Source organism: Alexandromys fortis, unplaced genomic scaffold, assembly GCF_014885135.2.
Source record: "Alexandromys fortis isolate MF-2015 unplaced genomic scaffold, M_Fortis_MF-2015_v1.1 scaffold_196, whole genome shotgun sequence".
Lineage (NCBI taxonomy): Eukaryota > Metazoa > Chordata > Mammalia > Rodentia > Cricetidae > Alexandromys > Alexandromys fortis.
The window spans coordinates 2,854,773-2,880,407 of NW_026068078.1; the positions used below are offsets into that span (position 1 = coordinate 2,854,773).

At 43.8% G+C, this 25,635-nt stretch overlaps 1 protein-coding gene across 1 annotated transcript; it reads right to left on the bottom strand.

Moving 5' to 3' along the window:
• Positions 1-5,915: 5,915 nt before the first annotated feature.
• On the bottom strand, positions 5,916-22,408 carry LOC126488346 (alcohol dehydrogenase 1-like). The gene is made up of 9 exons (XM_050121768.1): positions 22,311-22,408; positions 19,976-20,077; positions 16,492-16,630; positions 15,163-15,250; positions 14,811-15,030; positions 13,890-14,150; positions 12,388-12,523; positions 10,642-10,780; positions 5,916-8,112 (listed from the first exon to the last, which is right to left on the bottom strand). The coding sequence occupies exons 1-9, from the start codon at positions 22,326-22,328 to the stop codon at positions 8,088-8,090; spliced, it is 1,128 nt and encodes a 375-aa protein (XP_049977725.1). The 5' UTR covers positions 22,329-22,408; the 3' UTR covers positions 5,916-8,087.
• Between the last annotated feature and the right edge of the window lie 3,227 nt (positions 22,409-25,635).

The following is a 25,635-nucleotide window of genomic DNA, read 5'->3' on the forward strand; positions in this document are numbered from 1 at the left end:
AAAAAAAAAAAAAAAAAAAAAAAAAAAAAAAAAAAAAAAAAAAAAAAAAAAAAAAAAAAAAAAGAAAGAAAGAAAGAAAGGAAATAAAGAAAAAGAAAGAAAGAAAGATCAATGAAATGATTCCTATTCCTAAAAATATTCTGCTCTACTCATAGATCAGTCTGTTGAAGACTGCGACACCTTGGGCTGTCATATGTTGAGGACCAGCCTCAGCAAAATCACCTCTTACCAGGGTAGGGGTAGGAAAATAAAGACAGAAATCACAAGCCAGTATCCGGAGGGAGTTTCAGGGATTCTTCAGATCCTGAAATCACCCGCATTTATTTTTCCACAGCTTTTATACCAACCACAAACTGGGGGACAAGGTAACAAAGGCTTCATTAACATGATAGCATAAGACTTCCAATCATCATCCATTAGCATTTTGTTGCCTAGGTAACTAGGTAGCAGGATGACCCAAGTCACCTGTACTCAGGTACTCTTGGTCTTGTCGGCAGAAAACAGCCCCTCCATAGTTACAGTGGAAGAAGCAGAAGTACATTGGCATATCTTGACTATCTTAACTTCAGAAAGGGGCCAGGCAGCCATCTCCCGAGCAAGAAGGTGTGATTAAGCCTTGTTATTCCCCAAACTCTCTGGCTGTCAGATAAGGTGGGAAATGGGCCTGCATTTCTCTGCCAGTTGTCATCAGAGAACCTTTCTCTGGCAATGGATAGGAGCTGATACAGAATCCCGTAGACAGACAAAATGTTTCTCACTTCACAGAATAATAATGAGAGGATGTGGAAGAGGGGATGCCAGGCACTGTTAGGATGTTGCCAGTCTGCAGTTCACAAGTGATTCTGAGGTGGTTCCTCCCAATGGAGTAGCTAGTTGGGAGCCACTTGTTTCTCGCACATGACACAGTTACATTAGATAAGAAATTATGCATTAGAGAATATCTTTTAAGCAAATAAAAGAAATTACGCTTTTTTCCTGTTTAAAAGAATGTAAATTATTCTAATATAGTGTTAAATATGGAATTTGTATTGTAATACATAAAATATGATTTAAAAGAAATTTTAAATCCCTTCCAGCAAAAGAAAGTAGTTTATATTTGTGTATCTTTGAGATGTAAGAAAGATCCTAGTCAAAGCAATATATAATATATATGAAATTTACATATATATATTCATGTATGTGTCCGTGTGTGTATCAGAGGTGAAACTTTCTGCTCAGACTCTCTTCTTTCCCTGTTTAGGAGCTAAATGCCTGTGATGCCAGCTAAGACCATCTTAAAATGTGATGGCCTTAACTAGCCTGTTGACTAGGGCAGGGTTTCTTTCCCAATGTTGTGTAACTTCTTTGATCTTATCTCTGGGGGTGGCTCTCAATCATCACCCTACATCTATTGGTTCCTATTGGGATGTTGTAATACCATGCTCCTATTCTAAAGGCGACTGTACTCTTGGAAAATTATGGGTTTCTCAGTAAATTATCCACTTGTATATCTTCTACCTTCCTCTCATACCCCACTTCCCTTGGGTAATGAATAGGCAAGATCAAATATAGGTTCTTTCATCCTTTGACCAAACCTCTTGCTGCCCAGCCTGTATGGGGCAGGGTAGGTTACAGGACTCACACTCTTTTCTCATGGTCATACATATTCTAGTTCTTGGGGTCTAGTTCTTGGGGTTGAATTTCCCTGGGGCCTGACAAGAACCCGAGGGCCTCTGGGGAGCAGAAGATGCCTCTAATTCATGTACAGAGGCCTTCAGAAGACCTGGCATGTGGGGCATCCCCCAAGTCCATCATGCCGCAGGTATCTCTGGAGAGCTGAGCACAGTTCACAGGAGGATGAGATACACGGGTTAGGAGTTATGTCCCGTGATAACTTTCCCAAGACTTGGAAACAAGTCCCTGCAATGGGTATCTGAGACTATTTCCTAGAATACCTAGAATATCTCTATCTCTATCTCTATCTCTATCTCTATCTCTATCTCTATCTCTATCTCTATCTCTATCTCTATCTCTATCTCTATCTCTATCTCTATCTCTATCTCTATATCTATATCTATATAAGGCCTCTCTCATGAGGCCCTAAAAATGTCCTGTACCAACAGCTCTGGTCTTTTCCCAGACACCTGAACAGGCAAAAAGAACAAATGTTCAGGTTCTTTTATTTTTCTTGACCCTCGTGTTGGAAGGAATGTCTTGCTAACTGGCAGACTCAATCTATGTCCTCAGGAATGGAACGTTATTAAATGAGCAGAAAGGACACAGAAACCAAAAACAAATGGTGGGGAGGTCTCCAGCAAAGCCAAGGCAGAGTTCTGAGAATGGGGAGAGCTGAGTGATCTCCATAACAGGGACACGCCTGATGGAGGCAGTGGATGGCAGAGCCAGGACTTGCAGCTGTGGGGCCACTGTTGAAGCCAAGTCATCCAGATCACTGTGTGACACTTGGTTCTTCTGGCTGAGGCCTGGACCCTTGGGAACCCAGACAGCCCCTTCCTTCTTAGTGCCCAAGTCTGTCACCCTCATGAGCATCACTGGGGAAAGCAGAAGGTAAAGGAAGAGAGGAAAAAAAAAAGAGAGGGAGGAGCTGCCAAAGAAGGCAGGCACTTAGGAAAAAGAGCAAAAAGGAATGTGTTCCTTGCCCCTTCAAGGTTGGGAGTCTTTCCCGGGACCTGCTGCGGCATGTGGATGGGTGTGAGATTTTATAGTGAGCTTTTTGATGCAAGACTGTTTTCTTGCATCTGGTTCGTTACCTGATCTCAGCACAGGACAGGAATATCTGGTCACCGGAGTCTCCAAAGGTCATTTCCCTAGCAGCCTGACCTTGTTCACAATTTGGAGTTACTCTCGGGCATCCCAGAAAGAGCAGAAAGCTTTAGAGACTAGAAACATAAATCCTAACCTTCTTTCTAGTTCACCAGCTGACGGGGGCAGCTATTGGGGTTCCATGGGCGCCTCGAAGAGGTTTTATGGTCTTGTGTCCTAGAACAAGGAACTGAGCAGAGACCTGTGGATAGAAGCAGAAATGGGAACTTATAAAGAAAACATACATTTCCAGAGGAGGAAGGGGTCAGAGCAAAAAGCAACACCCTGCTGCACAAATGGAAGGGTTTTTCTATCACATGCCCAAGCTCTATGGCTTGTTTACATAACTGGGCTTTTGTCTGCTTGTTCTAACTGTGGCATCTTGTAACTCATTTCTCATTAAATCTCCACCCAGGTCCATACTGTGGAGCTCCTATGCTCTTGCTCCAGTGGCTCCAGCCAAGTCTAGTTGCTGTTAGCTGGAGATTTCGGGCCTTCCTCTTTGTGCTCCGTTTAAGGCATTTCTTATGGGCTAGTGTTAAGTTGGGAGCCTTGCCCCAGTCCCTGGCATCCATCCCAGCACCCCCTGGCCTGGGACTTGCGTTGGTCTGGACTCCAAATCCCAGCATCCAGGTCCTGACCCCTTCCCCGGGTCAGGACCACTCCCACAGGGTATTTAAGTGGGCACACAGAGAAGGAACACGTGGTCGTGGGTTTTGCATGTGCTCCCCCTGGTTTTCTGTCTCCCGAGAGCACTGCATTTAATAAAACATGGGCATTTTAATTTGGTTTAATCTGTTTTGATTGGATTTTTGTGTTTTTTTTTTCCCCCTAACAGCTGGTTTTGCAGTCTTTGTGTGTAAGGCTTTCTGGACTTCACTCTCTGTCCCAAGTGAGAAGAAAAAGATCTGTGGGCTAGTCACTTAATTTATAGATTCGTTAACTCTTTATGTGTGTAATTATCAACTAGTGAGAGCTGAATTTGAGGTCATTACGGGGCATTTGAAAGGCGAACAGGATATTCATTGAAGTGGTGTGACTGTAGGCTTTTGGTTGGGAACTTAACCCTTTGACCAAGGCTGGTGACAGGGACAGACTGATAAGAAGGCAACTCTTTCAGTGCAAATATTTGGAAAACAAAAGAAAACAAAAGCAAAGAGAGACCTGCATACTGAAGAAAGAAAGAATTCTGGTCATCCTACAACACTCTGTTTTGAGTCAGAAGACATTAGAAATTTATGCAAAAACACATATGTTAGCATCTTGGTTACATTACCCAAAACATACTTTTGCAAATTAAGTTCCTTTCCCCTTTACAGTGTCCTCCATTAATTAATTCTGAAGTTCAGATGACACGAAAGGCAATCCTACAGAGAGGCATGGCTTGAGATAGCCCCAGCAGCCCAAGGGAGCCTTTGTACTATTAGCCAGCTTGAATGCTGGTATCTGCGTATTTCTGGTAATTCTGTTAATGTTTATCTGCTTTCCAAGATCTGCAAGATCTGTGACAGACAGCACCGTGCTACTGGTGGGCAGCTCTGACGGTGAGCTGTGCTGTCCTGGTGGAAGGGGGTCTCTCATGATCGCAACAGTCGTCCTGTTCATCTTTGGGCTGTATGGACGGAACTGCTGCTTTAACTTCGTCTCCTCGTAGACGCACTCAGTCCACACTCAGAGGGACTGTGGCCTTCTGGCTCCATTTCTGTGGTCTCCATTAATCACCCTCTAATTCCTGAACATCTACAAGAAATCCTTCAGCCAGTCAAGGGAACCACAGGAACCATTCTGCATCCCCAGATTCCTCGAATTTAGTTTCCCCTATCACCTACCCAGGAGTTCAAGATTCCTGCCTGCCCCCCTTTATCCGACAGTTCTACAAATAAAGCCATAGAAGCACTTTGGGGGCCTTTTAGATAGACCCACTAGAGGGGTATGCCAATACTTTTGCCCAACAACACCCCCCTGACTTGTAGAAATAGCATTGATTTTCACCCCAATTTCCTAGTAGCAGTTAGGTTTGTGTCTTCTGGGAATGGGAGGACAGAAATGTTGAGAACAGGAGAGCACCAGCAATTGGCCAGGCAGATTTAGGGTAAAGGCATTCCCGAAGAGTGGACAGTTTTCTTTCTTGGCTAAAACGCAAAAATGTTCTCGGGTATGTCAGCATCCTAGTCCTTGAAAGGGGCCAGATATGTTTCAGCCAAAATGTCTCTGGTTCTGCCATGGCCAGAGGCTGGGGTTTCAGAAAGGGGTTGTCTGTTTGTCCCATATCTCTCCCCCACCCCCAAGGAAGCACTGTTTCCTGGAAACTGTACTGAGGCTAATTCTGAAATGGGGGCACCTGGACACCTTGAATCAGCTTCTCTCCCCCTCTTCCATCTTTCATTCAGAAAAGCTTTACTAACTTAAAGGCAGTGGCCCTCAATAGCATCCCACTCCCGGGACCCCTCCTGTGGGTATGGGTTCCATTTTCTTCTTTCTCTTTAACTTTCTGTAATAAAAATAGCGCCCCCCCCCCCCTCTTTAAAACTTACCTTCTGTGGTCCATGAGTTTCATTCTTTGAATTCAAGAGACAAGAATCTAAACGCTGCTAGTTTGGAGAGGCCTGAGTTTCCAGGACCTTAGGCCCCCAAACAAAGCACAGGAACTGAGAAAGGCTCCCTTGCTCTCAAAGACACCCCAACATTCTCAGGTGTATCTCCCAGATCTGGATCTTAAAATACTTGAGAAGTTGAGCTCCACCCAACAAAAGCTTCTAAGGAGTGGCAGCCCAAGTCAGTAAGGGCACACTATTCTCACCGACTTCTTCGCTAACTGCCTGCTCATTGGTTTGCCCATTCCCCCCCCCCCACCAACAATGTGTGAGTCCTTTTCATTGTCCCCAAATTTTATTCTCTTCAGATATTTTTCTTTCCTCACCGACCTGTCTCGTTTGTTAATGTTTTGCACCTCTAACCAACTGAGTCTCATAAACAACTAAACATTCTCTTTGCAACACCACTCACCGTCTTGGACTCAGTCTTTGAGAGCGTCTATCTAGATGATCTGAGAGGCATTGCCAAGGTGTTAGTATGATAGATGCTGACTGGAATGAGTCAGTATTGCTGTAACATTTCCAATCAAGGTATTCTTAAAACACCTCAATTTTCCTTTACGATGAGCGTAATTTTACCATAACATAACCACAGTTAATCATTTCAGTGCGAAGACTCCTAGATTTATTTGTTTGTTTACTTCTTTACATCAAAAAGACACCATAGGCGTGTGCATTTGTAAACTAGCTTAGGGTTGTGGTTCACTTTAAAACTTAGTAATATATTTCATCATTTGAAAAAATTGTCCCACGTACCATGATTTAAGGAAAAAACATTATCCCATCAGTAACAACAACTGGACATCTTGGCTGTTTCTAATTTTAAGTGATACAATCTGTTTATGTAACTGTCCGAAGAAAGAGGTCCATAAGACCATCTTGTCTAGCTGCTTATCTCTCTGGTCTCCCACACAGCCATTCTGCTTGTTCTCAGCATGCTACAGTAAGTTTGGACATGCTGTCTCCTGTCTCTCAACATTTGCATGGGTTCTTCCACTTCGAGAGAATGCTCTGAGTTCTTGTTCACTGCCAGACCAGTTTCTACTCTGCTGAGATCTCATGGAGACTTTAGACTAGGTCATGGTGTGACGGCATGTTCCACGAGCATCTTGACATCCCCAGCCCGTTGTGACTGCGTCCTCTTGTGTTTGTCCCACACATTGACATTTACAGAGTGTCATTTGTTTTATGTTTTGACAACCTGATGATATGAGAAATCTTCTCGTTACTTTATTTAGTATTCCCCTTTCTTTTCCAAAACAATTGTTTTTGTGTATGTGTGTTTGAGCACTCAGTATGTGTGCGCGTGCTTCTGCCACAGCATGTGGAGGAGGGGCGGAGCCAACTTGGTCCACTCAGATTCTTTTCCCATCTTTACATGGGTCCCAGAGACAGAACTCATGTTGCTAGACTTTCCCAGCAATCGCCTTTACCCACTAAGTCATCTCACCAGACCATTATTTAGTAATTTTTATTTGGCAAGATACTTGTTTCTGGCAAGTTAATTTTCTACTGGGATATTTATCACATATTTATTAATTTATAAACATTCTTTACATATTAAGGCATTCATCTATTACCATTTTTATAGAATACATAATATCTTCCATACATATTTGTTTTACATCACCAACATTTTCCCCACTATTGTTCAATCAGATTTGTCACCAGCTTTTAAAAAATTGATTAGAAAAATCTAAGCCCAGAAATAAAATTAGGAACACATTTAGATGCCTCTTCTGAAAGATCATTTTAGTACTTTTAAGACTAATTTTTTAAAATTTAGAAACAAAGAAACAGTGCAATTTAAACAGTGTTTTGAAAACTTAAGAATACAGTAACATGCATAATCCCCTTTCTCTACGAAGTGGTGGATTCCAGTTAAAAACTAGCAGGATCAGAACAGAGTGAAGGAGAATACGAAAGAATTTTCCTCATGTTTCAAAACCCAAAGGTAAGAGTATAAAGCATGAGGGAAAAGTCAAGAATAAGAAGAGCTAAGCCTCGTTCCCTCTCCTCTGTCTCTCAGCTTTAAATGAGAAGACTACATTAAAGTTGTGGATGAGAAAATGCTTGGTGGAATTAGGGAGTGGGGTGCTAGGGATGTGACCAAGCTTCTCTGGGAAGATCCTCTACCTTCTCCCTCGGTTCTAAGTTGTAAAAATTTCCAAATATGCAGCTAGGAGCCACGCCTCACTATTTCACGAGTAAGAGCAATGGTTGACATAAATCCTGAAGGACAGAAAATGGCTCACTGCATCTGAGGGGGCCCTTCATTGATGACTTCACCACAGCATGTTGGGAAAGCAGAAGGATCATTATGTCAGCTCAAGAACGGTGTGGAAGACGCAGGGAGAGCTACACAGATGAAGGCATCTGGAACATGTGAACACGGAGACAGCTTTCATGAACTTATGGCCGCGATCAGATGGGTTGTGGACATAATCAATACTATCACGAATCAAATGCGATCACTTCTCTTTTTAAGGTCACAGTGTGAGCTGCACACCAGTTCTCCCAACTTATTTTATTATCAGTATGGCCAAGAGGCCCTCATTTCACGAAAGACAGCTACACTGTCTTCCTGCCACTGATGCACCGTCTCTTCCGGCAGCTCGGGGATAATCAGAGTTGAAACAGGAAAGGAAGGAAAGCCATTCGGGATGCTCTTGCGCTTTCAGCATTGAGATCTTAGAAGAGTAGAACACAGCGGATGCTGAAACATAAAAAAAAAATTGTGATCACGATAAGCTGGGAAGCACTAACTATGGCACAGTCATTTCTTCTTTGCTCTAATTCACCTAAATAACAATCAGCATCTGAATGGGGGCTGGATTGGAATCCAGTGTCATACAGAGAGGAAAGGCATCCTCTTCACGTGTAGTTCCCTATGACTGCACAACCATAAAAGACCCCAGGACCTCAGGGACAGCTTCTCAGCAACATCCTGCTGCTGTAGCATCTTGACTAACATGTGGACCAGAAAGAAAAAGGTGACTTTCTCTGGTTCCTCTCCTCTTGCAGTAAGTCCACTGCCTGCTAGACGCCTTCCCCCACATACAATCATCATTTAAAACTGTCAGATGAGCTTCCCTGGAGCTTTGTTCTTGACTTAAATGGATTGACATACACAGTGAAATTTTCCCAGAAAGAAGAGGGCAAAAATGTGAAGGTTTTCAGATAAAAATTATTTAGCAAACGAAGTGTGGGCGCAGAGTCGGGGAAAGAATACAGACTGGAGACTCACTTCAAAGTGAACCGAGAAAAGCACATTCATAGACATTCCTTTGCTGCTTGTTTCAAGCTCTACACTGAATCTCCAACCCTTGTAGCAGTCCTGGAAGACAACTGCAGGACAGCTGTCTCCAAATTCAAGCATTTGCTCCAGGAGGGAGAAAGGCAGGAAGTAAACAAACTTACCAGTCTGGGAAAGCAGAAGCTTGCAAGATTTGTAGTACGCCCCCCCCCCCCAGCCCAGGGCCATGGACATGGTAAGCCACTCAAGAGGAGATTCTAAAAAGTCCAGCTGCGGAGAGGTCCCTGGCATCTGTTGAGCTGCTTGTCTGTAACTGGTGCAGAGAGCTCCAAAGGCACAGCCTTTGTGAGTCATCATCACCCATGCTGGAGGGTGGGGGGAGCTTTTCTGTGAAGCAGTTTCTTTAGAGTCATCTCTGTTCCTGTGAATACCCCTTCACACCTGTTAGTAACCCCAATAAGAACTCAGTGGCTAACCGAGTTGGACTCTGGTGTAATCGTTACTTTGGCCTATTGTGGGTTCCCTTTCTGGGGTGAGTAGGTCGAGAGGAGCAAGCTGATGCCATAAGAGGCTGCTTTGGCCTTCTCTCAGAGATCAGGCCTCAGTTTCCTACGACTGGGCAAGCAGCTTCTGGGGAAGAGCCACCAAGGACAATCAATCTCCAACACCTGACAGCAAGGCCGTACTCGCAGGACCAGGATTGAGTGAGCCAGCCCCCACAGTCAGTACATGCTAGGCCAGCCAGCTTCCACAGCTGCTCAAGGACAAAGCCAGGAACTTGTCCAGGCTTGCCCCAAAAGGGAAAACTGTAGCCCTGCCCAGCCCTGGCCAATTAGAATGCACTCATATGATTGTCACTTACTTGAGCCAATCACTTTCAAAATGACCTGCTTTAGGACCGTCCCTTGGCTGTGCTTAAAAGAAGCCCACTTGGCCTTCTTGGGAGGGGGGGTTGGGGGGGGAAGTCTTTGTCATCTTGCCCTTGCCTTTGTGTGGGATGGTAGGCCCCAGCATGCTAGAATAATAAACGCTCTTGCTGATTGCATACGTGGATGGTGGTCTTTCGTGGGACTTCTCCAGGACATAGGTGCATAGGTGTGTGTGTGTGTGTGTGTGTGTGCGTGTATGTGTGTGTGTGTGTGTTTGATAGAAGTCCTCAGGAAATTGTTCACACACAGCAACAGTCCTCCACCAACTCCCGAGCATTTCAAGAACATGTGAACAAATCAGTGCTTGCGGAGTAAATGGTGCATTCTTAAAGCCTTGCTAACATGTGGGTTCCATTATTCAGAAAAGATGTACGAGGTGTTGGCATTCAAGCATTTACACAGGCCTGCCCTTGGGAGCCTAGCAGACAAGTCAGCAGCAGCAGCCAAGATGTGACCCCGTGACCGCCGCAGCCAGCGAGTAGAGCAGGCTCCCTATGTGCATATACTCACTAGATCCCCTTAGAAAAAGCAAGCCCTTCTCAACCCTCTCTTTCTTCCTTCCACCTCGGCACCCCACCCTCCAATAAACTTCCCACGTGAGCTCTGTTGTGTGGTGTGGCTTTGTGGTACCCTTTGGCTCCAATCCACCAAGGTTACCTTCCACCGTTAAACTATTACACAAGGATTTTTGCCCTTGGCAGGGGTCTAAACACGTTCCTTTGAACTTCTTGCAAGGTTGCTGACTCCAGAAATTCATCTCAATTGTTTTAGAAAATTTTGCTAACCAGACAAATAAACACTATTGCCCAATGTGAATTTGTGTTGTGCTGAATTCTTCACTATCTTTCTCAAATGGATGGAGTAGACTTTCCCCAAAGAGAGGCCGCAGGTAAAGCTTTTCCTCTGTTGATGACATCAGGAAATAGGGAGATGTGTATAAAAGATACCAAAGGTCCAAGGAGCCCTCCCTGCGCCTTTAACAAAACCACTTAGAAACACCCAAGTCGTCATTTCCTCTGTGAGTTATCAGAATATAGGAGAGCATCAAGCAAAAACTCACGTTTTTCCTTTATGATACAGTTTCATGGCTTTGTGGAGTTCGTTAAAAGGCAGCTGATGGGTCACTAGTGGATCAATGTTAATCTTGTTTTGGAGATAGTCAGTTACTAGCTGGGGAATACAGTCTTTGGTCTTATAATCTGTAAAACAAAATGGCTATTAGTAATATGATCCAAGACCAACCAGGCTGGTGGGATGGCTCACTTGCTGTAGGGACCAGACAGCCTGAATTAGATCTCTGAGCCCCAGAAGGTAAGTCATCAGTTCTGATAAGCCATCCTCTGAGCTCGTCATGGGTGCTCTGGCACGTACACATGTGCACACACACACACACACTTACACACACGTACACATACATTCACATACACAGTCACACATCCCAATACACAAATAATAGTAAAATAAATGTGGCAAAAATAAGATTAGCCAATCAAAAGAGTTAAAAAAAATGAAGTAAGTCATGAGAGATGGGTAAGATACTCTCTGAAAAATTATCATTCAAAAATAAAGGAGAAATCATTTGTACCTGAGCAGCCACTGACAGCTGCTGCTAAAGTGGTTTCTATAGATAGTTCTGTTACCTGGTCATCCTTTAAATGAAATCTTGGTCAATATTCATATTACTGAGTTGAAAAATAATCTCTTTACCTTACCAAGCCATATTCTGGGATTCCATTGCCAAACAATTTCCTCTTGCATCTGTGGGCGTCTTCTCTATCTACATACATAGATGTGCTGTGGAAACTGTCTTTGTCCACATGCATGGAGATGGCACGGGAACCCTCTGTATCCACATGCATGGAGATGGCATGTAAACCCTCTGTATCCACATGCATGGAGATGGCATGTAAACCCTCTGTATCCACATGCATGGAGATGGCATGTAAACCCTCTGTATCCACATGCATGGAGATGGCATGTAAACCCTCTGTATCCACATGCATGGAGATGGCACGGGGACCCTCTGTATCCACATGCATGGAGATAGCCTGGACTCTCACCCCTAGATGAATGGATAGAAATGGGAGTGTTAATTTTTTAAGTCAGCTAACCAATATTGCTCAGAAATAAGGATTTTTCTGGGAAGATAGAAACACATGGTCAAAATACCAGTTTAGTGCATATAATGACATTTAAGACACTAAAAAAGGCATTACTAGTAGCACAATAAACTGAATCCATCGATGCAGAATCAAAGTTAATTAAATTACTCTAATTGCAACAAAAATCTTTTTTATCAGAGGAAAATTATAATCCTCAATGGCTCTGTTATTTTATTTAACTAATTAAAATTAATTTGGTGGTGGGGAATATGGCTTGGTTGGTAAAGTACTTTCCATGAGTTCAGATCCCTAGCACCCAGGGTAAACAGTCAGGAATGGTAGTTTGCACATGTAACCTTAGCTCTAGGAAAGTGGAGGCAGGAGGATTCCTGGAACTCACTGGCCAGCTAGTTTTGTCCAGCTGGTGAGCTCCAGCTGTAGTGAGGAGCTCTGTGCCAAAAAGTGAGCAGGACAGAGGAAGTACCTGATATCAAACACCCACACACATGCATGTACATATGTGAACACGTGTACTCATATGAATACATACACATGCATACATGATAATACACCCTCCCCCAAATTAAAAAAAAAAGGCAATTTGAAGAACGCTACTCTCATTTCAGGAGGAGTCCCTGGACACATTACTCTAGATGTCTGGTCCCCTCAGAGGAGGACCTAAGGGATCGCGTCCTTCCACCTACCTCCCAGACACACGCCCTTCAGGGTTTTTCCGGTCACCATCGAGACCGCCTGAAGGCACAGCTGTGCATTTACTGGAGCCACCCCGACGATCAGACAGACCCCGTAGCTGCTGTTGCAGGAGTTCCAAGCAGCGAGCTGAGAAGGACAGCGACAGTCACAGGCACGCCCATACATTGATACCAACTCCCCACAAGGAGAAGGGATCCTGGATACCCTTGATACCCTTGAGCTTTGGACTTCTCTTGGGTAGATACAACTTTAAATTCAACCTCGACACCAGGGTCATGTTTGCATCTCCTCAGAGAGCCAGCCACCTACATGACTCAGGCAGGCACTTTAACCTCCGTGCTGACTCAGTTTCCTTGTAGGATGGTTCTGAGTACAGACCGATTTATCATCCTTAAAACCCCTGATCACAACACCAGCCTACAAGAATAAATGGTGTGTTCAATAAAAGTATCAACTGCCATAAGGGCCACACATTCTATATGTCTAACTTTTCACTTGCTACGCTTTACTGCCCAATTGATATGTACTAGAACAAATCAGAACAGAACATAGTAAACATAGATGTAACCAGGGGAAGCTTCATTTTAAAAAATGAATTTTCTAGGGATTGGTTCATAAGCACACATTTTCTTATCTCTTTTGCCTTCTTTCCTTTTCCTTTCTTTTCTTTCCCCTCAGATTTTACCTAATTGGCCTCTTTTCTGTCATCTTCCTCTTTACACTCACATCCTTTGGCCTTTGACCAAGGAGCTAGACACACATTTCCATGTAATGTATATATACATCCCCTTCTCTAAATTGTATGACCCAGGAGGCTGCCAGCTAGGTCATCAATCCCTGTAGCTATAGAGGTTGACACATGGAGGTATAGGTGATTGGAAGTCCCTGGCCTGGGAGTTGCCTTGGGTCAGACTCTACTTCTGGACTCCAGTTCCCAGCCTTCCAAGTGCTGACCCCACAGGATATTTAAGTTCGTGCCAAAAAGAGAAACATGTGGTTTAGGGTTTGCGTGCATACATGTGTGCGTGCGAGTGTGTTTTCTGTGTCTTTTCCTTGTCATGTTCTCCCAGCCACCCGGGAGCATGCCGCTAATAAACCCGGGCATTTAATTTGGCTTAATCTGGTCTGATTGGATTTCTTTGTGCCGTCAGATAGATTTTTCCTAATGATATAAGTTTGACAGTTTCTCAAGTTCTGTTAGAAGCCACAGATAAATATATGTGATTCTGATCATTTTCTTATTTACATATAAATAACTAGAATTGAGAAAAGTGAATTCCTGAGCTCATGGCTCTTTGCATATCTCAGTTCTGTATACTGTAACTTTAGATCTCTTTTCTATATTGTCTTTATTTCATAAACTAAGACTATAGAGGGAATCTATATTCCATTTTTCACTGGCGGCACACAGGCCTAAAACATATTTCCAGAAGAGCATATTTGCAGATTATGCCTCTGAGGCAGCCCCCCTCACTGTGCCCCGTAAACACACCATGGTTTCAATCTTTCCGACGGCCTCAAAGGCAAAGTTAGTACCGACACCTGTCATTTCCATCACCACCTCGTGGACAGGCTTCTGGAGCTTTGTAGGGTTGAGACAATCAGTAACACCCAAGGCTCTTGCCTTGGGAAACTTCTGCTCATTGATGTCAACCCCGATGATTCGAGAAGCACCAGAAGCTTTGCAGCCCATGACAATGGCTGAGCCGACCCCTCCGAGTCCAAAAACCACGCAGGTGGAGCCAGGGGTGACCTGCAGATTCACGCATTGTGCCGTTATTAGTTTTCAAAGCTGGGCACAGAGAGCTAAGAAAATAAACCAGGGAATAAAAACAACCAAAGGAAACTAGTTTGCTTTTGGAAGCTGTGTGTATAGCACTTGGATCACGTGGACAGATTCGGTCTAGTTTTGATCCCCTCCCTCCCCATGACATACGGATAACACACAAAGGTGAGTGAGGTGCACTCAAACCACGGGACTAGACCATTCCCTGGGTAGAGAGAAGTTTGTTGGGGGACAAACTGCCAGGGTTGCCTGGGAGAGTAAAGAAAAACAACTTGCCCGGCCTTATCAGTTTTAGCCCGCAGGTTGGCATAGGAGGTGGGTGGGGGGACTGGAACAGCAAGGAGTTAGCCTGAGGACTTTGGACTGTCACAGGCGGGCTGTTTGGGTTAATCAGGGACAAGACACACTTTGTTGTTGGGGGCAGGGAAGGGCAGTGGTTGATTTCCGGATGACAGAAACCGGGACCAAGAGGTTCCTGAGGAATACCAAGTTTAGGTTTCTGTTTACCAGATCCAAACCCAATAAGAATCCAGACTGGGTTAGGCCCAGGCGGTCATCTCAGGACACAGTCGGCAGCAATGCCATTTTGGGCCTGCTTTGCGAACTAACAACAAATGCCTCGCTCACCTTGGCTGAGTTAACAGCAGCTCCGTAGCCTGTAGGGACGCCACAGCTTATGAGACAAACTTTATCCAATGGAGCCACATCATCAATTTTTACCACAGCGAACTCGGGCACAACAGTGTACTCGGTGAATGTGCTCGTGCGGAAGGAATGATAAACCGTCTGTCCTCGGTAGGAAAATCTCGAGGTTCCATCCATCATCACCCCAGAACACGGGAGAACACTGTCCCACAGTGATGGAGACAGACACCCACGAACAGGCACAGACATTAGAAGTTGAAAAGAGAGACGAGGTCACCATTGGGCACATACAATGTGAGCAATTGGATAAAAGGGAAGAAACAAATCTACTAACTCTTGCTTGTCACAGAAGTTTCCTAAGCAGTGCAAGCAGGCATCACATTCTCCACACTGTGGAACAATGAGCGTGAGGACTTTATCTCCTGCAGGGGGGGGGGGGAGATAAAGCAATAAACCCAAAATTACTCATGTAATAAAAATATAATAAAATCTCGGCTCTCTTGAAAACATGTTGTGGACAGATGGCAGCAGCCAGTGTGACACCCCAGGTGGTTTCAAAGCACAAGTCTCTTATACCTGGTTTCAAATCTTCACCATTTGGGTAAAGATGAGACATTGCCCCCCAGGTAGAGGGTTGTAGGACCACCTTTCCCTACTTAGAAAATAGAACAGTAGAACCAGGAAGGGATCTTGAAGTCATCTAGTTAATTCTTTTGTTTTTCATTTTAAAAAATGTAATCCCTTGTGGGCAGTGGCAGCACGGGCTTTAATCCCAGCACTTGGGAGGCAGAGATAGGTTGTGAGTTTGGGGCCAGCCTGGTCTACAGTGCTAGTTCTAGGACCGCCAAGGCTACACATAAAAGCCTGTTTATGGTAGCCCGACAATGTCAACACTCTCTCCCGATTCTGCAAGGCTCACTCTCACACTGATACTCTGCAGGCCTCTGGCGCTGGTTTAGTGCTGATCAATTCTAAGACATGTCAACTTCAGAGAAAAATGTTCTTTCTCCTCCATATTCTTTCTGGAACAATTATTACAAAAGAGCTCTGGAGAGAATCTTGATGACGTTTGGGTCTTGGCTCAGCTCTTGCCCCGAGGTTTAGAGTGACAGACAGGGTGGGGCTTGGGAGAAGGTTGACCTATGCAGTCATCACAGACTCCTGAAGACTCGGCCAGGTCTAGCCTGTTGTCTCTGTAGTGCTAAGGATAACGATGCCAAGGTCCTTTAGGATGCAACTGGGGATAATTCATTGAAAGGTAACCGTCATCGTGTCTGTCATGACCTTTCAAGCAGTACATTCTGGTTTGCTACAACATTCATTCCCTTGCCAAAGACTCCAACACCATTCTAAAAACATTTTTGAATCAAAACATAAGTGGTTCTAAAGCCCAAGGGCCTTTCACCCAGTTTGGAGACTCTCCGCTCTTATGTCAACCTTTATCTGGCTGCCCAGGAGCTGTTCTCCATACCCTTTATGTGAAAGAAAAGAGGTGACAGTGATGGGGCCCTTTCCATTACTGACTTCATTCAATAATGTGACATGTCATCAGCGAGAAGAATCTAGAGAGTCAAACCCAACTTGTTTTTCTGCCAAATAAGCTAACAGTGCAGCCAGAGTCCCGGTGTTCTGCTCCCAAAGAATACTGTTTCCCATTTCCTACCTGGTTTCACAGAGCAAACCCCATCGCCAACAGACTCCACAATTCCTGCTCCCTCATGACCTGGAATTAAAGGGTATTTCATCGAGAGGTCTCCTTTCAGCACGTGGTCATCGGTGCCACAGATCCCTGTAGAAGCCATCTGCACAGAAATTAAGACAAATGGTTTATGATTTTCTTCCTCCCTCTTTTAGACCGAGTGTTCGGTTGTGTTTTGTTTGATACGAATGATCTCACTTGATCCCTAAAGCAACACTCATGTGTTAGGACAACAGTCTGTCCCTTAAAGAGAGATCCCTTTGGAAAGGCCAGACCCCACCGCTGCCCCTCCCTGCGCTTCCTGCTGCGACAGAGGAAAGAGTCAGTCTGTGTCGCCCCTTGACAGCTCTGTGCAGAGAACTTGGTCCTTCCATCTCTGTCATGTCCACCATGCTGAATCAAATCACGTGCTATAAAACTTCCCATCAGCCCCCTCACCCCAAAACGTACATAAGTTAGGTGTTTCCTTTGTTCTGGGGATTGGTGCAGAGCTGTTTCAGAGGCCTTAGCTTGGGGTGAACTCCACACTGCCCTCTATGAGGCATCTCAGGGCTCCTCGCCACCCCCTCAATGGTTGCTCTCTGTCTTTTCCATCCATGGCATTGCTTCTGTCTAACGCTATCCCTTCCCCACCACCCCGCAACCTTCAGGCCTGATCATGGTCTCAAGCTCTTTCTCCCAATAACCTGCATCTCTGGACTGCCCACTGTTGTCTTATTATTGCTTTTTAACTTATATCTAACGAGAGGAACACAGAAGTTCTCCCTACCAATTTAGGACTGGTCGGGAAAAGAGGCCCAGGGACTGAAATGACTTATCCAGTGTCACATAGCTTCATGTTCACCCCTCATAATAAACTTGTCTTTTGAAACCTAGTCCATATGACCTATGAAATGAGGAGTTGTGAAACAAAATGGTTTTGTTTTCATTTTTGGAAATATTAACAATAGCACCACTATCAAGAGACACAAAATTTCAGGTTCAATATTGTGAAGTTCAATGCTTTGGGTAAACCAATTTTCAAAATTTTAAAACTTGCACGTTGGAATTTTTCCTTAAGGCTGTGCACGGTGACGCCTACCTTTACTGTCAGTGCTCTGGAGACAGAGGCAGGTGGATCTCTGTGAGTTGGAGGTCAGCCTGTTCTACAGAGTGAGTTCTAAGATAGCCAGAGCATCTTTAGCATTAGGGAGGCAAAGGCAGACAGATCTCTATAAGCTAAGTGCCAGCCTTGTCTACATAGAGAGTTCTAGGCCAGATAGGACTACATAGTGGAATCTTGTCTGTCTCCAGAGAAACACAGATAGACACACAGACAGACCAGAGAGAGAGAGAGAGAGAGAGAGAGAGAGAGAGAGAGAGAGAGAGAGAGGCAATGATATTGTAAAATAAGATTAAGCTAAATAAACTAATATTGCAAGATTTAACTGTTATGGGAAACATAAAAACTTCTTAGATAATTATTTGAGATTTCTTGCCTGTGGTTGGCCCAACCCATCTACATTAAACCTTCCAAATGAGACACCACATACTCAAAGGCCTATGGATTCTGGATCCCAGAAGAGTGCAGAAAAGCAGTCTATGTGTTTCCATCATCTGTGGCAGAAGAAGCGGCAGGAACACCAGAAAGAGCCACGTCTGAATGCAGCAAGTGGGTCCTCACTGTGTTACAATGGCTTCTCGATGCTACCAAAGGCTAGACATGCTTTTTATATACGGAAGCTCTAGGCTCTTATTCCTTTGTTGTGTATAGCAAATGAGAATATGGGATTATCTGTAGCCATGGTTCATCAAATAAGTTAGGAGGGCAGGGACTCGCCCACCACAGTGGGCATATCCAATCTCTGACTTTGATTTTATCAAGGGCTCAATGTGACAATGCTGATTTCTAGCCACTATAATCAGCAGCTGAGTGGAGTCGTCTGCAGGTCTGACCTAGGGTATGGTCTTTATGAGTATGGAGCATAGTAGCCCAAGAGTGGTGACCAATCAACTCGGAAGCGTTGTAGATGGTGGCACAACACACAGTCAGCAGTGACAGCTCTCTGGGTGTATGAGAAGGAAGGGAACACGGTTTCCAGAGAGTATTTGGCCAGAACAATGATTGAGCCCTGTCCATGGCTACTCTTCTGTCACTTTTCCCTTTGTTCTCAAACTCTCAGAACACCATTGTCAGGAGCGTTTATCAGAAGCTGTTGCAGGCCATGACACAATTATAGCTTCCTCTGAAAACTGCGGCTTTCTTCTGTAATTTTACTTGTGCAATAACAGCCATGAATTTCCCTTTTGCTGTGCATTGTCATGTAATGTGTGTGTGTGTAATCTTACGATTGCATCTGAATCTTATGGTCACACATATCTGTGGATGGTCAAATGGATGACTTTTCATTTAGTTATGTAGTTTTGATATATAGAATACATACTGGGACATGCTTCATAACTAGGTTTATTATCCCATGATGACTACAGACACCTGTAAGCCTGCTTACTACTACACATAATTAACTCATTTTCACCTCAGAAAAAAATTCAACTAGAATCAAGGCATTTTCTAAAATGAAAACTGTGCAGCTCACACAAGGTCAGACTCACAGATATCCAACCAAGGCTACTAAAAAAAACATGCCAAATTTTCACTTGCCAGTCCACTAACAATTGATCTGAGTCTCAACGTTGTCATTGAACACTGTGCATTCTCCCTGTCTGGTCGAGGCTTTGCTCCTATGGCCTTGGACCTTTGTTTTGCCATGGTGAGCAGCTCAGCTCCTTATGCTTCAAGGCTCCAGTAGGAGAAGAGTTTTTAGAATAGAAGAAGAGGAGGAAGAGGAAGAGGAAGAGGAAGAAGAAGAAGAAGCATGGAGAAGTTTGAAGGAGGATGGGATTATTAGAGTAGAATCAGAACAATAAAGAGCAGGTGAAATGAGGAGCACTAGCCAGTCTGTGTGAGGTTCTAATATAAATCCTTTTCATCCCCTTTGCTCCTGAGAAGCATTCATCTTTGAAACCCTGAGTAGGGGCTGGAGCCAGTCTCATAGGACACACATCCTTGTCTGTAACTTACCAAGTGTGAGTTCCTTGTTTTTCTGTTTTGCCTTTCATTCCTCATCTGTCCTTTTTTTAATTCTCCTTTTTCCATCAACATTTTTTTTTAGAATTTTAAATCCCTATTTTTAATTTTAATTATGTGTGTACAAGTGTATCCATCTGGGTCTATGTGTGTGCGAACCTAGCTGCCTGTGAAGGCAGAGAGACAGAGTGAAATCCCTGGAAATTGGATTTACAGGCAGTTATGAGCCACTAACCTTGAGTGCTGAGAATAGAGCCTGGGTCCTCTGGAAAAGCCCGTGCTCCTAACTGCTGAGCCATCTCTTCAACCCCTACTATTTTCTGAAGTGTAGTATCATTTTCTTTCATCCTCAAAAGTGAATACTGGCCAGCTTGAACTTACCTTAATGCGAACTTCTCCAGATTTCGGTGGCTCAACCTGCACTTCTTCAATTTTAAGAGGAGACTTTTCTTTCCAGGCAATGGCTGCCCGGCATGTGATTGTCTAATGGGCACAAAATAAAATGGCATTTACCAATAAATTCCTTTTTTTTTCTGATCACACTTGCTGTTATTTGTAAAAGTATCAAAATCATAGGGAAAAAGCCCAAAATAAATCAATATAAACAAGTCAACTGCATCCCAAGCATAAACCTCCAAGAATTTAGCAAATTTTCTTACAACTTTTCAAAATATATTTTCTTATAAAATCTTAATAATTTTAAAATAGTTAAGATTATTCCATATAAGGAACTTTGCCTTCTTTCTTCTCCCTTCTCCTTGTTCTTCTTCTTCCTCTCTTCTGAGACAGTCACTGTCTCAGAAGAATCGTTACCATTGACATGTTTATTAGCATTTCTCTTGACTTTGAAGAACTTCATTGTCCTAGGTTGAAATGACCACTATATGTGGGTATATCTTAATTTTCTTAATAACTACCTAGCTATAGGAATCTTCCATTGTTTCTCCTCTTACAAAGTGTATTATGAACACATCTGTTCATATTTTTTTTCTTGGTTGGTGTGTTTCCTTAAGTGAAAATTTCTCGGGAAAGAGAGTCATTGTTAATGCTAAGTTCATTTCCAAATCTCTTTACAGAAAGATTTAATCACTCACTTGACCCGCTCTCCAGAGCAATAAATTGCCTTTGCTATCATATATTCCATTATACTTCGCATTGGCTGTAGCATTAACAAAATATTGCCCAGGCAGAAGAAGCCCACAGTCTTCATTGGTATGTTTTCAGGGTGGCAGTATGGGTATCTGCCATGATCTGGTAGATGTGGAAGGGCTTTCTCATGTATTTACAGACCTATTGGCATCTTATTTCTTTTGCTAAACTTAAATGACTTCTTTAAACATCCAGGGATTAACTTGCTGTCTCTCAGCTCATCTTGCAACTTTTTCCTCTGCTGTTTATATCATATTGATTTTGTATGAAATGATGCACATGTTTCATGATGTTTGTTTATGAAAGTCTTTTCCTTTATAAATTATTCCATTTCCAGGGTCTGGAAATTCTCTGTAGAGTAACAACTCTTTCTCATCCTCTCTTTGAAACTTTTCCAGTTTGCTTCTCAAACACTTAACTCACATTTAACTGAAGATTATTTCTTTGTGTAGTGTGAAGCTAGCATCGAAATGAGCTATCTCAGGGTGGCCTGGTGTGCACTGTTGTTGTGCAACAAATTATTTTTCCAGGTTTCTCTGTAGAGGCTGTTTCTGTTGACTTGAGTATCTTTCTGTGTAGTCTTGCAATAGCTCCTTCCTCAATGAGTGTGGACTAGCTTAACTTTTAGACTTAACACCCGGTGATACTAGTTTGTATACCTTGAAATGTATTCCATTTGTAGGTATGATTTCTGCATTGGTCATTATAAGTGGAGAAAAATCTATTGAAAGGAATTTAATCTCCGGTGGAAGAGATAATACCAATTTTAATCTTACAAAGAAAAAGGACATGGGTCACAAGAACTTTCAACTAAAGGGATAGAAAATACTACTTTTGTCTATGAACAACGTAATTAGAATAAATTTGCTTTCCACTCAAAACTTTTGGCAAAAAATAGCTTTTAGGGAAAAAATTCCTTATTTCAAAAGCAATATACAGAGAACACAAAACACTAAGGTACACAGACAAATGCTCACTCCCTTAGGGAGGAAGCTTAACATCCAGCTCTCACCACTGCTAATGATGTCGAGTAAGTTCTTCCTTTGATGCTCTGTGCTCGCACTGCGTGTTCACAGTCTGGGGCTCAGCCTGCTGTTCCGTGTAACAGGATGGGCAATAGCCCACTTAAGACTCACTAGTACATTATAGCCGCAGCTCTCTAACACGTCGCAGATGCTGTTTCCATCCACGCTCTTTACCACAACGCTATTAACCTGCTTGTAAGAACACGCGGTTTTTTACCGGGATCAATTTCCAGTCCGAGGGACCTCCGAGGCACAGCAGATAGCTTTCCAGCCTCACACATGTCCGGATGAAATGACAGGCAAATTTCAAAGCTTTTGCTACAGTATTAGCAAATTATCCTATGTCAACTTGTCAGAAATTCATTCTCCAGACAGTGCCGGAAGACTTTCCACATCTTGAGATACTTTGGGTACTATTGTCATTCAAATTTGTTAATAATCTGAGCAGAGAACACAAATTCTAAATTTCTAATTGCTTTTAAACACGCACCTGCTCGACGGCAGTGAAGGGGCTATGGGGCGTCACGGAGCAACCCACTCACCTTTCCTGCAGTGTCCATGGTGGCTTCTCTGGTTTCGCCCGTGTCCTTTGGGTATATCGGAATAATGTTTGATGGCGCAGTTCCGCAGCCTGGGCCAAGTATTTATAGGGTTCCTGAAGTTGAAAGTTATTAAAAAGTAATTACGCTATTAACATGGAAACTACCAGAAGGGCGATGGGTTGAAAATATGTGTGTAAACAAAGGAATATGAAAGACCAGGAAAGGATAATCTCCAGGGAGGAGATTGATAACCGAGATGCTGACTGGGAGATAATAGCTTGAAGAAGAGGTGGGGTGGGGTGAAAGGCTAAGAGGTACTGCAGAAAAACAGGTAGTGAGGAACAAACCAGACAGCACCTGCTAATTAGTCAACAGCAGTCTGGAGGAGCAATTATTCTAGCTGCTATTGCTCAGTGAGCGATAAAGACAGGCTTAGGACTGGGGTGCCAGCAGGCAGAGGAATGAGAAAGTACAAGCACTCATATATATGACCATTATATAACCTGAGGAATGCATTGTGAAACTGAGGGATGCTAAAGATGCTCAAGATGAAGCATCAGGGAAGAGTCTCACACTGGTAAGAGAATGGTTGCAGAGATAGAACTTACGTAAGAGCGAGGGATGGGTGGGTATTCAGGATAGGGGCTGCCAGTCAGGGCAAAGTGAAATAAATAGGTCATGCTGATGATGGGGAGGAGGAAGATGTTCAAAGCGTGTGATTCTGGCCTGACTCCGTAGGCTGACTCTCTGCCTTGGCTGAATGAGTGAACACAAGTCAAAAGATCGGGAAGTGGTACCCTGACTGCTGGCAAGCTCTGGCTGCTGGCTTTATCTGTCTCTAATTCACATCTGTCCACACACATAGGGACCGACCGCAATGAGCCCCACGGAGTCATTTGTCTGCTGAGGGTCTGTCAACCTCACGGTGCTGAGTGGCTGTAAGGCGGGGGGCATTTGCTGGGAGAAGGAGTGAGACGGAGGTCTGCAGTCACAGGTCTCTAAGTAGGAAGCTGTGTAGCACGCATTCTAATAGGTCTTAATAATAAACGTCCAGAGTCAGATATTGGGGAAAATGCTGAGAGATTAGATAGGCAAAGGAGCAAAACCACGACGACCTTACCTCTCAGCTTCCCAGTTGAAAAGAGTTCCTCTTTCCTCGGACCTTCTCATTTCTTCTCTCCGCTCAGTCCTATCACTTCCTGTCTGTCTGTACAGACCTCCAAACCTCTATGGTTAGCTAGTGGCTAGCTTCGCCCTCTGATCTTCGGCATCCTTTATTTGTACAAACAAGATATATTACCCCAGAGCTACGTCAATCTTTATACCCTAGTCATAAGTTTATGTTTCACTTGTGCGCCTTTGTATTTTCTAATACTTCAGAAAGACCCTCAGGTCACCCGAGGGCTGGCCTTTTTCTCCTGGATTAGAACTGGGGTTAGGAGAGAGAGACCTGGTTCACCCACCATGAACCCTGACCAAAATAATGCTCTTAGGCAGGCTTTCTGATGACTGTGGTTAAGCAGGGAAGCATCACCTTTATGTACGCAGGGATAGTTCAGGAAGGAAGGTCCAGGGATGCATGACTGACACCTGTTTATTAAATGGCTTTGTGCTACAGTGTTTCCATTCTCATATTTTCTGCATCCATGTTCTTATTCTGTGAATATACATAATGCTTCTGTTTAGCAAGGTTTCACGTGAGGGGCAGCAGCCTAGTAAGAAAAGCCATGCCTTGAGGCACTGTCCAGTTGTGAACTTTCCATCCTACAGAGCCTTCTGATAGCACCTGGAACACTGAGAAAAAAATTTTCAGATCCCTGTGAATTGTAGGCGGAGTTTTCCTGTCTTGCAAGCCGCTCCCAAATAACCACATAGAGGCTTAATATTAATTATAAATGCTTGGTCAATAGCTCAGGCTTATTACTAGCTAACTCTTACATTTATGTTAACCCATACTTCTTATCTATATTTTGCCACGTGACTCTGTACCTTTTTTCAGTATGGCATGCCACCTTGCTTTTCTCTGAGTTTCTCATGACTCCTCTAAGCTACCTTTCTTTTTCCCAGGAGCCTAAGTTTGGTTGTTCCACCTATACTTCCAGCCTGGCTACCAGCCAATCAGCTTTTTATTATACCAATCCAAGTGACAAATCTTCACAGTGCACAAAAGGAGTGTTCCACAGCGGTGAATTATTCCATACAGTGTAGTTAATAGAGAGTTGTGGATCACCATGTGGGTGCTAGAATGAAAAACCAAGTCCTCTGGAAAAATAAACAGCACTCTTAATCACTGAGCCATCTCTCCAGCCCCACCTGGAAAAATTTAAGTCCTTCCTTGTCTCCCATCCTCCCTTTCCTCTCTCCTTCCTTTCTTTTTTCCTTCCTTCCTTCCTTCCTTCCTTCCTTCCTTCCTTCCTTCCTTCCTTCCTTCCTTCCTTCCTTTTCCCCGTCCTTTCTTCCTTCCTAAGAGATAATGCCAAATGTGGGGGTGCTCACAGTGGACTCCTGACAGCTCCCACCCACACTACTCATTGTGCTCCACGTTTAATGGATGCCAGGGTGCCAAGCCATTTCTGGGGACTCAATTTGTCCCAGTTGTTCCCAGGTTATAAAAACCTAGCAGTCGTAAGTTTATGGAAATGGCAAAACGTTTAGAAAAAGTAAACATTGAAAGCTGGGAGCTGAGCCTGAAATCTGTTCGCCTTTGACAGGACTTCCCCTCTCTGATGTGAGGCAGTGATAGACAGGAATGCAATGCCAGTACTCACAGACTGGGTCCAGATCTTACCTTCGTCTTCTACACACCGAGATTTAAGAATGACAGCCACTCAATGCCTCAGGTTCCCTGTCAGTAAGAAATGATGTATCAGCCTCACAGATTTCTGCACAAACACAAAGCCAATGAGCAGACGCAGATGCTAAGACCCCTGCCTTGAACACAGCAGGTCTCCAGGAAGTGCTCACTATTACGATCATCACTGTGTCGCTCAGAACCTTCATTTCATTTTCCCCCATTTCTGTCTGACTCGCTTTTGTCCTGTGATAGGAAATATGGCCATGAGAAAAACACTTAATTCTTAAATTTAACTACTACATCCAGAGAGTTCTTATCTCTCTCCTCTTGCACACGCAAGTGCAAGGAAGGCAGTCTTTTCTCTGCAAGGACCAGGTAGGTGCTCTTCTTGCCCGTGTGAAGTCTGGGTAAGAATTTGACAACTGTTGTGGCATGAATGTGGGTACCCCCAGAAGGTGACAGTGGGCAGGGGAAGCTCCAGGGAAGATGATTCCACTGTCAGTTCTCACTCACTAAAGACAAGACATGCCC